Source organism: Neofelis nebulosa, chromosome 11 (assembly GCF_028018385.1).
Source record: "Neofelis nebulosa isolate mNeoNeb1 chromosome 11, mNeoNeb1.pri, whole genome shotgun sequence".
NCBI classification, from domain to species: domain Eukaryota; kingdom Metazoa; phylum Chordata; class Mammalia; order Carnivora; family Felidae; genus Neofelis; species Neofelis nebulosa.
Window position 1 is genome coordinate 38,008,720 of NC_080792.1, and position 16,883 is coordinate 38,025,602.

The following is a 16,883-nucleotide window of genomic DNA, read 5'->3' on the forward strand; positions in this document are numbered from 1 at the left end:
TACTTTCCCCTTGGTAATTCTTATCACGTAATTATGCGTCCTTTCTGTTTAACGTCTGCCTCCCTACTAAAATTTTAAGTTCTGTAATGGCAAGGACACGGTCTTATTTATAATTCTTTGCTCAGTGCCTAGCGCAGTGCCTGCACAAAGTAAGCATTCTGTATTGTTGAAGAAATGTGTGGGAAAACACAGACCTCCTGGAAGGGGCCGTTGGTTTGGTGGAGAAGGCAGATGTGAAAAGGCAGTTCAACAGAGTACATATCTAAGAGTATGGACTCTGGAGTCAGACCGTTTTGTTTCAGAACAGTCCAGATTTCATCACTTCCAAACCATGTGACCTGAGACAAATTAAGTAACATCAGTTTCTGTTCAGTTAAACAGTAGAATCTAGACCATAAAGGGCTGTGAAGATGAAATGAACAGGTAGACAGTGCTTGATTCTACAATAAAAACTCAGTGTTTTCTGTTACCATATAGTAAGCAAACAATGCAGATACATTATAGTAACAGTCATGCTGTAACAAGCAGTTTTGTCCAAAAGTGCCCTGGAGGTCCTTGAGTTGCTTGGACTAAGAGCTAGCTTGGACCAGGATCTCTCCTCCCAGAGGGAAGAGCCATATCTAAGCTTCCAGCCCTCTCCATAGGGGTTCCCTAGACAACTCTGTCAACACTGGCACTTAATAAACATAGGTCAACCAAACAGTGGACCTATGGCCCCCAATGACAAGGCTGCTTTCTTAACATTGACACTGAGAAGTTAGAAGGAGCTCTTCCCTGAAACAGCAGCACCTCTCTCCAGAATTCCCTTTTGTGGGATGATGGAAGAATCACAGGACCTGTGCTCATTTTACTGACCCCTAGCTGGTAAGTTTCCCCAATAAAACCTATTCTATATCCCACGCCTTGTGATGTGGAATTTGCCTTTCCCTTGTGCCATATCTACCATGCATTGAGAACCTGCTATGGGCCAAGTGTTTTAAAATTTAAGTTTTATTATTATTTAGGCATGGTGAGGCCAATAGATCTGGAGATGATTGCCATTGCAAAGATAGTTTGTTACTCATGGTTTCCAAGAGGAGGGGTCATGCCATGCCCCACATGGTCACACATGGTGAAATCACAGGATCAGTCAGGAGGCCAGGTGAGGGGAAAGTGGGCAGGAGCCTGTATCGTGGTTTCTGTGGGAAGGAATGGGTGAGGCAGGGTAAACAGGTTTGCGATTGGCTAGTTTGAATAGTTTCAGTGTGCTCTGAAGCATAGGGCTTGTGCCTGATTTTCTGGCATCTGACCCTGGGTGATTAGGGCAGGGGAATGGTGGCCCTGGATGAGAAATCCCAGTACAGGAGGTGGTGGTGTGTGGGCTCTGGGTTGGTTTGCATATGAAAAGCACCCTGTAGGTGAGTTTATTATCTCTAGGAATCTGCTAGCTCTGGGAAGGACAGTCCTTCCAGTGAAAGGAAGGCCCAGATGTCAAAACGCCAGAATAAAAAGATACGCTTAATACATCAGGCACTACTCTAGATGTCTGTTACTTCCAATTCTTATAGTAACACTGCAATGAAAGTATTATTAACTCCATTTTTAGGAGAGAAAATGGAATCTTAGAAAGGTTTGGTTGGTGACTGCTGTCACACAACTAGTAAGAGGCTGTGCTGTGATTCCAAACTGTTGTGTCACTTGACTCCAAAGCTGGTGTTTTTCCTGTGAGCTGTCATCTCCCTGCACTATGAGAAGTGCCATGGAAACATTTTTCCGTCCTTGTTGGGCATTTGACAATGTTGACCACTGCCTCTTTGAAACTTTTTTTTTACAATAGTAGTATTCATTTATATATATGAATATATATATATGAATATATATGAGTATATATATATATATGAATATATATGAGTATATATATATGAATATATATGAGTATATATATTCATATATATGAGTATATATAAATATACATGTATATACATATATATTCATATATATAGATATATATGAGGATATATGAATATATATGGATATATATATGAATATATATGTAGATATATGAATATATATGGATATATATATACATATACATATTCTGTACTGTGCATTGGATTGAGTGATAGTGATAAAATGGTGAGCAAAAATGTTGATGTAACTTACGGTTTTAATCGTGGAGAAGACAGGTATTAACCCAATAGTCCCTCTAAAGCATATAAACTGACAAAATGAGAGAAGTGCTCTGAGGGAAAGGATCAAAATTCTCTTTAACTGTATCTCTTATGCCTCCTTGACTAACCCAACCCTGCCTGCACATCAGATTTACTTGCAGAATGTTTTACAAATATAAAGCCCCACGTAGGAGGTTCTGACTCAGGCTGGGGGTTCATCTCGGGCATCTGTAAATGAGATGAGTATAACCAAAGAGATTGGCTGAAGGTTTTGTTTTTGCTTCTGTTTTTGCCTTTTAAAAAAACTGGTCAGAGGAACAGGATCAGATTTGCAATTTGAAAAGGTTGTCTGGTTACAGTATAAGCATACTGTGTGTTACTGTATAGTGTGAGAGGATGGTTGTTGGCATGAAGATCGTGGTGGCAGAGATGGGGAGGGGCAGATTCTGGAGATAGGCAATAAAATCAAGAGGGCTTAATTTGCATTAAATACAGGAAGGAGGTGTTAGGGATGCTTTCAGGTTTCTAGAAGTGCAGCCAGGTGGATGTTCCTACTTCCTGAGAGGGGGCCACTGGGAGAGGAGCAGATTTGGAGTGGGAGGAATCATCAATTGGTCATGAATGTGCTGTCTCAGGTCCTTTTGAGAAATTCAAGAGGCATTATGGGAGTGAGAAACAGTGAATAAATAGGGCTGGTGCTCAGCTGAGAGATCCAGAGTAGAGATGCCTGGGAGACAGTGAAAACAGTGGTAGACTTAAGGGCTAACCTATGGAACTCTGTGTAGAGGAGCATAATATTTATAACAAATTTAATAGTATCACAAACATATTGAAATTAAGGGGCAAGATCCATGACTTAGACCAGTGGTCATTAAGTAAAGGATGCAACCCTTGGTAAATGCTATGTACACAGTGATGCACAGATCTGATGATGCATCGCTAGGGGATTTTTTAAATGTCATTCGTCACATGATAAGAACTAAACAAATGTGTTTAGTATTTTTCAAATCCTAAAAAAATTAAGAGGAAAAATATTCCTGAGTTTCTCTGTTTAGGTGTAAATGGAAAAAACACAGTTTAGGAACGCTGCTTTGTAGGTATCTCAGACTGAATTTTGTCATAAATAGCTCAAGAAATGATGATACCACCATCATTTCAGTCACCAGCACCAGCCAAAAATCCAAGTTCTTGACTCCTTTCTCTTCGAAACCCTTATCCAGTGTGTGTGTCTAATTCCTGTCAAATCTGTCTTTACCTTTGGCTCCCATAGCTCGGGCCCTCCTTGCCCAAGTGGTGGCAACAGACCCCTTTCTGTCTCTTCTCTCTACTCCTTCTCGAGTGGGCAGACAGACGCTCCAGCCATCCCCGTGGCTGTGGGGATCAAATTCAAACTCTGCAATGCAACCTGTCAGACCATAGGTATCTCCTTTCTCACTATTTCTTAACTATGCCCCAGGCTTTCTGGCTGTGTTTTTGTTTTTGTTTTTGTTTTTGTTTTTTTTACCGTGGCTTCACATCAGAAGCATTTGGGGGCACTTATTGAAACCTTACCCACAGAGATTCTGACTCAGGAAGTCTGTTGTGGGGTCCATGCTCCATGGCTGATTCTGAGCCAGAGGAGACAACCACTAGTCTAGCCTTCCTAAAACACCTGCAGTTTCCTCAGTGGGCCATATCTTCTACCGACTGTTGTCTTTGCCTGAATGACCTTACTTTACATTTTCACCTGGCTTACTCTTATCAGACTGCTGACATGTCTCTCCCAGGCAGGCAGGTCTTCCTGGTCTTAGTTGTCTTTCTCTGTGCTACCTTGCCTGCTTCCCTCTATCCTTGGATTTTCCACACTGTATTTCCTGGTTTCCCTGTTGCTCTCCCACACTATGGAGTCTTTGAGGACACACCTTTTACTCCTGAGAATCCTGTTCACTATACTGCCTAGCACACAGCTCAAGTATTTGTTGAAATAATGGATGAAGGAATTCATTCCTCTTTTCTTTGTACTGTCTTAGAACCTGTGACTTAAAGTCAAGAATTTTTCCTTGTTTGTACGTTCACTCTGGCCGTTCTCCAAGGCCCTTTCCTAACATTTTTTAAATCACTTAAATAGTACCAACCATGATTGTCCTGGGTTAACCCCTATCTGTAATAAAAAAACAAGTACTTTAGAGTTGGGCAATCCTAAGTTCATATCTTGACTTTGCTATGTACCAGGTTGGGGCCTTGGGTATATTACTTAACTTTTATTTCTTTATTTTATTTGAGAGAGAGGGAGAGAGAGAGAGCAGGGGAGAGGGGCACAGAGAGAGAGAGAGAGAGAGAGAGAGAGAGAGAGAGAGAGAGAATCTTAAGCAGACCCTGTGCTCAGTGTGGAGCCTGATGCAGGGCTTGATTCCAAGACCCTGGGATCATGACCCAAGCCGAAATCAAGAGTTGAATACTCAACCAACTGAGCCACCCAGTCGCTCCTAAATTGCTTAACTTTTAAAAATCTCAGTTTCCTCATCAGTAAAATTGGGATGATAATACTTATCACATAGTATTATTGTTAAACCCCAATAAAATAGTATCTGTAAAGTGCCCCGCCCTTGAAAGGTGGATTTTTAAAAATGTTTATTTATTTATTTTTTGAGAGAGAGAGAGAGAGAGAGCGCAAGCTGGGGGAAAGGGGGTGGGCAGAGGGAGAGGGAGAGAGAAATCCCAAGCAGGCTCTGTGCTTTCAGCTCAGAGCTTGATGCAGGGCTGGAACTCACGAACTGTGAGATCATGACCTGAGCCAAAGTCAAGAGTCGGAAGCTTAACCGACTGAGCCACCCAGGTGCCCCTATTTTTTTTTTTAATTTTTTAATGTTTATTTGTTTTTAAGAGAGAGAGAGACCGACAGAGCACGAGCAGGAGAGGGGCAGAGAGAAGAGGGAGACACAGAATCCGAAGCAGGCTCCAGGTTCTGAGCTGTCAGCACAGCTGTCAACACAGCTCAGCCCTACAAACTGTGAGATCATGACCTGAGCCGAAGTCAGACACTTAATTGCTTAATTGAATGAGCCACCCAGGTGCCCCAATAGGTGTTTATTAAGTGCAAATTCCCTTCTTTGGGGGAGACCCCACGGCTAATAGAGCTCAATACTCTTGTTGGAGAATCTGGTTCTCTTGCTTACGGGCTGTCTTTTTGGTCAGCTTATGCTTCTCAGTAGCCTCATTTAGAAATGAGCACATTATGATTGTCCTTAATAGAATTATTAGGGAAATTAAATAAATTTATGTTAAATACCCAGCTAATGTTTGGCATCTAGTAAGTACTCAATAAAATGGTGATTATTATTCTAAGAAGTAATAATATACCACAGTGTTTTTCCTGCTTTCCATGATCTAAGAGGACTGTTATCCCCAGTGTTAACCCTAGCATTATTTCCAAAGGCTGAGTTGATTTTGGTGATTCTTAAATTTTCTATTTCATGTCTTGAAAAAAATCCTGAATCACCATTAATGTATTGTTTATTTATTTGTATTATTTATTTTATTTTTATGTTTTAAGTAGGCTCCATGTCCAACGTGGTATTCAAACTCATGACCCTGAGATCAAGAGTTGCACGCTCTACTAACTGAGCCAGCCAGGCATCCCTGTATTGTTTATATGGAAACTCCCTTTTAGTCACTTTTCATTACTACACTGTCTGGCAACTGGTCTTCAAAATCCTGTATTTGTATTCTAAACACATTTTTTCCTCATTGTCCATCTCAGGAGCTACCTAAAGAATCAGAATTCTTAGACACAGACTTTCATTCCCTCCCTGCCTCAACTGAGCAGCATTTTCAGACTGTCTCGGCCAAGAATGTCAGGAAAAACTGCAGCCTTGGCCTACCATGCTTCGAAAGAACAAGAAGGACTTATAGTTGTGAAGGTTGAAGAAGAGAATTATGTTTGTGGGCAGGACTTTGGCCTTCAGGGAGACACCTGTGGCCTGGAGACCTTCCGCCAGCAGTTCAGGCACTTTGGTTACTCTGACTCCTCTGGGCCCCGGGAGGCTCTGAACCGGCTCCGGGAGCTTTGCCATCAGTGGCTGAGGCCCGAGGTGAACTCCAAGGAGCAGATCCTGGAGCTGCTGGTGCTGGAGCAGTTCCTGGCCATCCTGCCTGAGGAGCTGCAGGCCTGGCTGCGAGAACACCGGCCCAAGAACGGAGAGCAAGCCGTGACTATGCTGGAGGAGCTGGAGAAAGAACTTGACGAACCAAGGCAACAGGTAAGAAGTAGGTGTTTTTGTTTGTTAGTTTTACCTTTTATAAGTTAATAGTTATGTAAGTTATGAGTGGCCTTGACGTGGCTATCAGAAAGTTACAAACTTTTTGTCTTTGGGTTATTATTTGTCTACTGGGGCCAAGGCACCAGGGCTTTTAGTCCTGTTGTTTTCTTTCTAATCATCTGGATGAGTTTCTGACTCCAGCTGCCTTGTCCCTTTGTTCTAGGGGTTTTTTTTGGTTGTTGTTTTGTTTTTTCTTCTGTATCCTCAGAATCATAGTGCTGGTACTTGATTACTCCTAGGACACGGCTCATGGCCAAGGAATGATCTGGAAGGAAATGACATCCATAGGAGCACTGAAGTCTCTGAGTATACAGCTCCAGCCCTTGGAGAACCAGTGCAAGAGTGAGACTCAAGAGTCCCAGGCTTCCCACGAGGGAGGTGAGGAGTCACAGTCCATTGGGGCTGAGGATGATGGTGGGGCTATCATCTGTGGCATAGTGCATTTTCTTAATGACATTCATTTGTGGCTTCGTTAAGTTTAGTGGAAAGGTCCCCTCCATGCCTTGAAATATTCTTCCATTGGCTCTGCCTAGAATCTGAAATTCCAATATAATTTCTAACTTTGGGTGAAGAATTAAGGTCTCTAATAAAATTCTCTAACACCCGTAACATTCAAAGACCAATATACTCTTTTTTTTTTTTTAATGGTCCACTGGCAAGGCAGTCTCTAAGGTGGAGATGAATAGTGTATCAGTAATAGAAACTACATAGTAGCTTGAACAGGGAAAGTTGAATGTTAGGAATTATTGACTATAGGGATGCCTGAGTGGCTCATTGGTTAAGCATCCGACTCTTGACTTCAGCTCAGGTCATGATCTCACAGTCCGAGAGTTCGAGCCCCACATTGGGCTCTGTGCTGACAGTGTCGAGCCTGCTTGGGATTCTCTATCTCTCTCTGCCCCTCCTTTGCACGCACTCTCTCTCTCAAAATAAATAAATAAACTTTAAAAAGTTAAAAAAAAGAATTATTGACTATAATGGGGTTAATTACTAAGTGGTAAAAAAAAAAAAAGTCTAAATAATACGGGAATAACACATATAGGGAATCTTTAGGGCTGAGGCACAGCATCCAAGGAAGGAACAAATCTGTGAGAGAGTACCACATCTTCCTTCTGCCCTGTCAGAGCTGAGATCCAGATCTTGTTGGAGAGGACACAGCTGTGGTCCACTGGATGGCTGGATGGACATGTTCAATGAAGTGCTGTGCTGCCAGAACTTTCTGGGAAGCTGCACTTTAGGGTACCAAGGGAAGCCATCCATGAGGTGCAGGGAGAGGGTGTGTGTGCTGTGGTAGCCACCCTCTGGGGTGCCGAGAACCCTTGTGGAGAGGTGCCGTGACACCAGACTTGCTGGGAAGCCACCCAGAGGGATGGTGCCTCTGGGACTAATTGGTGGTGAGCAGGTGCTGCAGGAACAAACAGAGCACAACAGCACTAGGAAGAAAAGCCCCTTCCTTCTCCAGTGTCCCTCCATCTCAAACTCTACTGTTGAAGCTTTATGACCTTACAGCCTTGGTTATAATCTTTCCATAGGTTCTTCACAAGCCTAACAGTATGTCTTGCCAGAAGAAGAGCCTGAGATGTGGAGATTTGGGTACATGTGATTTAAAGGAGGGTTTGCTCTTCAGGAGAAATCTGTAATGGTGTGAGAGAAGCAGGGTTATGATGTGGTCTTGGGTAAAACCTAGCCTTGGCTTAATCTCTGGGGGTTTGGGGTACCCTCCCCTCCTCCAGCATGACTGCAGTGCTGAGCTGTCCCTTCTTAAGGTGGTGGGTGTGGGGCAGCGAGGGTGGAAATAACATCCTGGGCCAGGTGGTTCTCATCAGCCAGGGCGACTTTCCAGAGAAGAGGGCAACTGGGTGGTTAGGAGCCAACACTCAACAGCAGCTGGGCAAGGAGGCACCCTATAAGTAAAGCGGGTCTGGGTGGGCAGTGGAGCATTATCTACATAACATGAAAGCTAAAAGCATGTTTGTCAATGTGCAATTAAAGACCACATCCCTAGTTAAAAGGCTTTTAGACCACATAGGCCACACTGAACAGGTAGGGAAATAGCAGAAGGGACTTAGGGGAGAACGGCAAGCCTTGATGTTGAGCGTCTTTGAATCTGGCTCTTAAATTATGAATTCTGTGGCCTCACATAGGTTATGTTGCCTCTCTGAGCCTTAGTTTCCTGGTCTGTAAACTGTATTTAAGGTTAGAAGACTTTTGGTTTATAGCTATATATTAGTGAATTATCATTTAATTTGTTGATTGGCCATTTGTATTTTTTTTCTCTGTGTCCTTTGTCTACTTTTCTTTTTAGGCGTTTATTTTTGAGAGAGAGACAGAGAGCAAGGGAGGGGCAGAGAGAGAGAGGGAGACAGAATTTGAAGCAGGCTCAGGCTCGAGCCTGAGGTAGGGCTCGAACTCACGATCCATGAAATCTTGACCTGAGCCGAAGTTGGATGCTTAACCGCCTGAGCCACCCAGACACCCCAGAGGTTAGAGGACTTTTGGGAGGATGAAAGTAACTGAGCAGTTTTTTAGATTTTCACCCTCAAAATAATTCAAGTTGCCTCAGCCATTATCTAGTAGTCTCCTTCTGAGCTACTAGAAATCTCAAAATGAGAGGGGCTTGTTGTGTGAGAGCTGAAAGTTTGGCTCCAGGAAATCACAGCTGTCTCTTGTTTCCATCTACCTTTGACCATTTACACATAAAAAAGTGAACATATAAGACTTCTACCTGATCCTAGAGTATTCCTTTTCTCATGCTCTGTATGTCTTATTCTATTTGCTTATAATCGTTTGATCTACTTAGAACCTACCAGAACCTGCGATTAACTTAACGCATTCTAGTTCCTGCTCATCTACCTCTGCTCAGTTCTAACCCTGAAAGCATTTCCTAATCGTATATCCTGCTCTCCTTTTTTTCTAGGAGCACCATTTATTTAAGAGTCTTAGACCTCTCTCTTCTTCCTGAGCACTCCCTATCACCTCTTTTCCTTTCCCTCATTACCAAAAAAATGCATCTTCTCTTCTAACCCAGGATTGTCTTCTAGCTTCCTGGTTTCTCACTGCTACTCCTATGTATCACTGTCTCCTCTAACTGATGTGTTTCCCTGCTCACCATCCCTCTCCAGTGCTGACTCTTTTTTGTCCCCCTTGCTTTCTGAGGGTGCCACCTCTCACTACCCCAGGCCACTTCTCAAAATTCTGGATTGGGAAGCTAGTTCTTAAGAGTTTTCCTCCTAATAGGTAAATACCTATTTTGTTTGGTTATTTTCTATTCTGGTTATAATAGATTCCTTTCTTTTGACATGGGGATCAAATGACACTAGTATTTTTCTATTCACATATTTAGATGGCAAGCTGGTGGGTGATGAAGTACTAACAACAAAGCAAGAAATTTTTGAATGTGTAGCATCAGCAGCCATGATATCCCCAGGAAGACTCCCTGGGGAAACTCCTTCAGGACAGATAGTTGAAGAAGCTTTGGGAGGCCTGCACATCTTTGAGAAGCCAAAAGGAACAGTTGCAAGGAACAAAATGAGTCAGCTCCCTTCTCAGGAAAGACATCTTAGTCTGGCGGTCTTCAACAAGAAAATCTCCACAGAAGAGAGTGTCCTTGGACGTAACGAAAGTGAAAGGACTCTCAGTGTGAACTCAAATGTTGTAACACGACAGAGAGTTCACGCTGGGGGAAAGGTCTATGAGTGCTTGGACTGTGGGAAAGCCTTTTGCCAGAGCTCAAAGCTGATTAGACATCAGAGAATTCATACTGGGGAGAGGCCTTATGCGTGTAAAGAGTGTGGCAAAGCTTTTAGTTTGAGTTCAGACCTTGTTAGACACCAGAGAATTCATAGTGGTGAAAAACCCTATGAATGCTGTGAATGTGGAAAAGCTTTCAGGGGCAGCTCAGAGCTCATTAGGCATCGGAGAATTCACACTGGAGAGAAGCCTTATGAATGTGGTGAATGTGGGAAAGCCTTCAGCCGGAGCTCAGCCCTCATTCAGCATAAGAAAATTCACACTGGAGACAAAGGTTATGAATGTACTGAATGTGGTAAGGCTTTTGGTAGAAGCTCTATCCTTATTGAACATCAAAGAATTCATACTGGAGAAAAACCTTATGAATGTAATGAATGTGGAAAATCCTTCAATCAGAGCTCAGCCCTCACGCAGCACCAGAGAATCCATACTGGGGAGAAGCCTTATGAATGTAATGAATGTAGGAAAACATTTAGGCATAGGTCAGGCCTTATGCAGCACCAGAGAACTCACACCAGAGTTTAAGTCTTGGGTAAGAGTTGTATACTTGTGTCATACTAGGGATTCGCTTTGGGGTGAGACTGCACAAAAGTTAAACGTTTCCTAAGAGCAGAGTTTCTGTCCTTCCTGTCTGAGTCAGTACTTACTGTACGAGCAGATCCACAAAAATACGGTTGTTGACGTGTTGGATGAGCACTTACACAGTAAGGCCAGGATTGGGGCAGAGATCCTGAAAGAGCTTCTTACATGATGGACTGAAAGGTGGTGCTTTCAATGGCAAGGATCTCTGCCCAGCAAGAACATCGTGCATTTGGCAGTTGGAGGCATGTGCTGAGAGTCATTCGGTTCTCTGAGGTGTTGAATTGTGAGGTTGTGAAATGTTGAATTCTGTCCTGGATCAGTTTATAGCTCATTCTGCCCCCTTGCCAGTTCTCTCCTCAGCCCTGAGCTTCCAGAGGTCAGTTGAGGTTTGTTTATTTATTGAGCACCTGCTATGTGCCAGCCATGGGGGGCAGACATGGCCATTGCTCTCCCAGAGTTAAGGGCTAATGGGATACATATATATTTATTAAACAGGTAATTTCAGTAAAGTGTGATAAGTTCTTTGGTAGGATAAATCTTGGATTCTGTCAAAATACAATGGGGGCACCTAACCTGGTTTAGGAGTCACTTAAGCTTCCTGGAGGTGATGAAATCTCTGTTGAGGAATAAAGGGTGTGTACAAATTAGGCAGATCAAGGCAAGAGGGAAGAGAACATTATAGGCAAAGGTTATAGCACATACAAAGATATGGAGAGAGGATCTATAGAGGTCTCTTCATCAGGATTCCTTTCAAGCAGGAATTTCTTCTCGTAGACCCTGGTTCAGAGGACATGTGTTGATTCCTCTCTTTCTGTTTATAATCACAGATTTGGGTAGCCTATCCCAGACCCAGAGTGACCTAAGAGACCTTGAGGTACCCAGAACAGTCAGTGTGATTAGGTAGACTTTGGCGCATCATATGGAAAAAGGCATGTATGTACACCACGGAAAGAAGACATATTGGAGGCTAGAGGGACAGTGTTGGTGTTCCGTGCCCCTAGGGCTCAGGAAATGGGAAGCTCACAGAAGCATAGGAGTGAGAGGTCTGCCTTCCCAAGGTCTACTATTCCTCATTTCCTGTCCCCTCCCCTTATCACCAGCTAGAAGATACTAAGTTACTTGAAGGCAATGAATCCTTATTGAATTACGCCCTTAGATTCCTCAAAACTCTACTTCTCTGTTGATTTTTATTTTGGCGGTTTTAATTAACCCACCATTAATTGCTGAAGGCAATTCATATGTAAGAGAAAGTTTGATTTCTCTTTTAAGATGTCCTGATTTCCCTTCCAGATACTGTTACTTCTGGAGACTTGGTGATCAAATCTGTTATGGGTAATAGGGGAGGTGAAATTGGGGGAGGGGGACAGTCTTTATGTCCACAGGTTGGGGGATTGTCATTGAATGAGGTCAATCAGAAGTCTAGAGAGACCCTTAAAATGGATGAAGTTTCCCTTTCCTATAGGTGACAATCAGATGATTTCATGTAAATTTTATTTAGTTTTTTTTTCCCTGGGTTGTGAATTAATTATAAATGTTGATAATACAGAAAATGAGAAAGTAGAAATCACCTTCAATCCCACCACCTACAGAAACGTTAACATTTTGGAGTACTTTCTAGTTGTCTTCCCCCAACTCTAGTATTGGTAAAAATCTTGCTTGGTAAATCATTTTTAGTAATTGATTTGAACGTTTATACTTTTGAGTATATACTTAAACTGTTTAGTGTTAGAATGTAATGCAAGATGTATTGTAATAAAATCTGAATTTTAAGCCCTGCTTTGAAATGATTTGTTCTGGAATAGGGAGCATGGTGGAGGTATGCTGGGAGAGGGGGTTGTGGCAAGAAGTAAGGAATTGGCTTCTTAACTCTTCTTTCCTGGGCCAAAAGGTGTCTGGAAACTGATAGCTATTCCCTGGGGCTGCACTTCACCAGGTGAAGCCACAAAAGTTAGGGGACAGCTGGTTGAAAAGCTTTGGGAACCAGAGCAAGTAGCTTCTTTAAACACACATCATACACATTGCGTCCACCAGAATCACTTAAGGAGGAGTCTGGGAGACTGCCCAGGGCTTCCCCTCCTCTCTCAGCAGGTCCTTAGAAGAAACCTGTGCAGAAAAACCCCATGACCCTTTAGATTTGTGATCATTCGCACCAGCCAACAAGACAGCTGCTGAGGATAGGGTTACTGAGTAGCAATGTCTGACCCATCAGAAGGCAAGGGGTGGGTGGGTATCAGTGAGGTCTGCCCATTGAGCTCACCCTTCCTTTTAGCAGAAATGCTCTCCAGGTCAGTTTCTTCTGCATGGGAAATATTCTAATCGGCAATCTCCCTTACTTTGAGGATTCATTTAATGGGGCAAGAGAAACAAAGATTCATGGGGGAGCTGGGAGAGACCAAGGTCAGATTTGCTTAAATTTCCAATCCTCAGGTGGACAGTTAATTGCAGTCTATGGAAATGAGGGAGAAGGTGAAAGGTAGGAAACTAAGCATCTTGCCTAAATTGCACATCTTTTAAAATCCGTGTATCTGTGCAAGATCCATTTAAGGTAAACATTACTCCCCTGGATAGCCTCTATACCAAAATATATAAGAGGGCCCTGAGCACAATTTATTTATTCTTTTTCTGGGAAGGCTGGAGAAGAAAATCTATATTGGTGCCTCCTCTTTCATAAACACAGAATGTTGAAGCTTTAACTATAGATCATCTACTCCAGTTCCTTTAAAAAGAAAAAAATATATATATATATTTTTTGTGATTTTCTCTGTATAATATATATATTATACATATATATGTATATGTACATATATGTATATATATGTACATATTATATATGTATATATAATATATATATTATATAATATATATATTATACATATAATGTATATATTATATACATATGTATAATATATATATATTTTAGTGTTTATTTTTTGAAGGAGGGAGACAGATTGTGAGCTAGGGTGGGGGGACAGAGAGGCACAGAATGTGAAGTAGGCTCCAGGCTCTGAGCTGTCAGCACAGAGCCTGATACAGGGCTTGAACTCACAAACCGTGAGATCATGACCTGAGCCAAAGTCAGACACTTAACCAACTGAGCCACCCAGGCACCCCTACCCCAGCTCCTTTAAACCGAGGGTCAAGTTGTGAGGTGACTTGCCCATGGCTGCAGAATTCAAGAAGCACTAATGTGAACAAGAGGCTCCACTTCAAGGTTACCGCTTTTCTCAACTACAGATAACCTTCATACAAATAACTTGTATTTGAACAGAGATTTATAATTTACAGATGGCTTTTTTTGGTACACTAGTGTGAGATGGGTGTGTCTGCCACTGTCACTTAATGAGGACATCATGTGGGAGTTAACAAGTTAACCTCCCAGGACTTGGGAGGGACACAGATGCTACAGAAAGCATGTACTTTTCTTGGCATTTCTTGACTACCCTGGGCTTTCATTCCTTTTAACCTTTTTTTTTCTCTAAGTTTAAAAGTATTTATTGTAGAAGAGTTTGGAAGACAGAGAAAATCACAAAAAATTAAATCATCTGTAATTTTATCACCAGCTAGCCGGTATAGCAGTCTGAGATTATTATTTCCAGTATTTTTAATGCATAAATATATTTTTACATGGAGTCATAGTGTACATATTTTTACCCAAGATATGCTGCCATTTCTTTTGACATCGATCAACATCATTTTAACAGCTTTTAGGACTTTGTATACATTCATGATGTTTTCTGAAGCATACATTTACAGGTAGAATTTTAAAGTCACAAGGCAATGCTTAAGGCTTCTGGTATTGATTGCCAGAGACAGTATCTAGTCACATCTCACCAGCAGCACTGAACTCCCAGGTTCCCTGAATTCTCATTTGATGAGGGGGAAAAAAGTGCCATCTCAACTCTTGCTTTAATACACATCTTGCAAGGCTGACCATTTGTCATCCGTTGGCATTTGTTCTTTTGTGATTTGCTTACTTAAGTACAATCTTTTCTACTGGGACTTTTTCATGGGGAGATACTAGAGGTAAGTGGCTCCAGAGAAAGGTTCTGGATTCCTATTGCCTGGGTTCAAAGTCTGACCTCACTACTTTTTAGCGATAGGATACTGACTAACCCATGATCTTAAGCCTTCACTTCCTCATCTGCAAGGTATGAGCTGTTGGAGAAAGATACATACATACAAAGCCCTCAGCAAAGTACCTATTATGTTTCTTACTGATAAATGTTAAGAACTCTTTATAAACAATCTCTCCCTTTTGTAATATGTTTTATCAATTCCTACTTAATAATTATCCTACCCTTTTCAGTTTGAGTCCTCATCTTGAGAGAAAACCTAAGAGTTGAATATGAATAGCTCTTACCATGTTACTTTGTTATCCTATCCCTTTGTCTTCACATTCTCTCTCCAAGCATGGGCATTTAGTCCACCTGCCATTCTTCCTGGTTATTACCTGCTCATCTACATATGCCCCAACAGGAGTGCTGTCTGCTTATCCTTGTGAAAATTATTTTCTTATGCACAGGATTCCAGATTCCCACAGATTTCTGTTTTTGGTAAGGTGTGTTAGACCTCTTACCTGTTAGGTATTCTGACCACGACTTTCTGTTGCTAACTTAGACACCTTTCTGCATTGCACTGAGAAGCACCAGTCAAGGGATACGTTTCCTGATGGGTTGTCAGAGGTGGTCTCTGGATGGACCATGACTGTTATGTTTACTTCCCTTTACCATTGTCCTTAACAAAATTCATAAGACTGAAATACTGCTGATATAAGACAAAACTGAACATGTGTGAGGTGCCTGTGAGGGGTCAGTCACTCGGTGACTGACATTTTTTAGCACCTGAGCCAAGGGAGTACGCTAGAAATGTGGGGGGGTAGCCATAGCAGCTTCTGACCCAGAGCCTTGGGAGTTAGCAGGACGCAGACAGCAGCTCTGACAGTCTTAAGAACCAGGAGTCCTCTGTTTAGGAAAGGGAAGATTCAGGACTCCCAACAGATGCTTAACCTCTTAACCACTAGGCTAGGCTCTTTCTGACCCCACCCACCCCCAAGGTCTAGCTTAACCTACAGGCCAGGAAACTATAGTTATTAACCCTTTCCCCCAGCTCACACAAGCCCAAGACAGCTCCCTCTACCCTGTGGTCCAAGAACTCCAGGTTTTGTCCAGTAACAGAAGCTTCTCCACTGGCTCCTGTTTCACTACCAGCACTGCTCACCAGGTTCTGGCTACATCCATGCTTAGCAGACATGACTCCACCCCAAAAGGAACTCAACAGGAATGCTCCACACAAAACAGCCTTTTCATTTCTCAGATATGCCAGACATTCTTCCTGACCTTCGTCTATTGTTCCCTCTACTGGGCATATTGTTCTCTGGCCTGCCTGCCTACTTTCCTGGCTAACTTCTACTCATCCTTCATCGTTTTTCTCAGAAACTCTCCCTGATCCAAGGTTAACTCAGGTACTCCTAATGTCCCACAGCAGTGATTATACCGTATCACTGCCTGTCTTCCTTGTCCATTAAACTGTACAGACTATCTTCTTTCCCACTGTATTCCTAGTGCCTGGCACAAAGCAGGCCCTCAAAAAATAGCTGTTGGATACATTAGTTTGGATTCTTTCACTACCTCATTTCTGGGCTGTCACAGGCTCAGTAAGTCACTGATGAACTATTTCCCCATCTGTCTTGCTGCCCTGTCATTGTTCTTAATTGGTAAGTTTTTTGTATTCCTGAGGCAAAACGTCCCTCATATTGTCCACACCATATCCCAAACTTGGTATGTGGACAATCAGGTGCAGTGACACAGCCTGGGTTGCTGTACCCTCTTTGTGACATTCTCATGGAAAATGAGGTTTCAATGTTATATTCCCATTTTTCTTATCTCCTGAGTATTCCTAATAGTAAGAGAAAAGCTGGAAGCAGTGATTCTTCCATCTGCTGTTCTGATTAGTCACAGGAAAAGCTTTCAAAGGACAATTTGCAGTAGCATTGAGAAGTGCTGCTTTAAGTCAGAATGACTCAAGATCTGGTAGTTTACCAGTCTGGAGTCTTGTTCCAAAGTAAACCCTTTCAACTAACAAAGATATAAATCTGACCAAAATA

At 42.3% G+C, this 16,883-nt stretch overlaps 1 protein-coding gene across 1 annotated transcript; it reads left to right on the forward strand.

The window, feature by feature from the left end:
- Nucleotides 1-394: 394 nt before the first annotated feature.
- On the forward strand, nt 395-12,550 carry LOC131490201 (zinc finger and SCAN domain-containing protein 30-like). The gene is made up of 4 exons (XM_058692356.1): nt 395-864; nt 5,890-6,388; nt 6,688-6,826; nt 9,792-12,550. Exons 2-4 carry the CDS (start codon nt 5,981-5,983, stop codon nt 10,721-10,723), a joined length of 1,479 nt encoding a protein of 492 aa, XP_058548339.1. The 5' UTR covers nt 395-864; nt 5,890-5,980; the 3' UTR covers nt 10,724-12,550.
- The last annotated feature ends 4,333 nt before the right edge of the window (nt 12,551-16,883 follow it).

Coding starts and splice junctions, on each gene's coding strand:
- LOC131490201 (XM_058692356.1), top strand. CDS start 5,981: ATGTCAGGAAAAACTGCAGCCTTGGCCTACCATGCTTCGAAAGAACAA. Junction 6,389..6,687: donor TTGACGAACCAAGGCAACAG/GTAAGAAGTAGG, acceptor GATTACTCCTAG/GACACGGCTCATGGCCAAGG. Junction 6,827..9,791: donor CCAGGCTTCCCACGAGGGAG/GTGAGGAGTCAC, acceptor TCACATATTTAG/ATGGCAAGCTGGTGGGTGAT.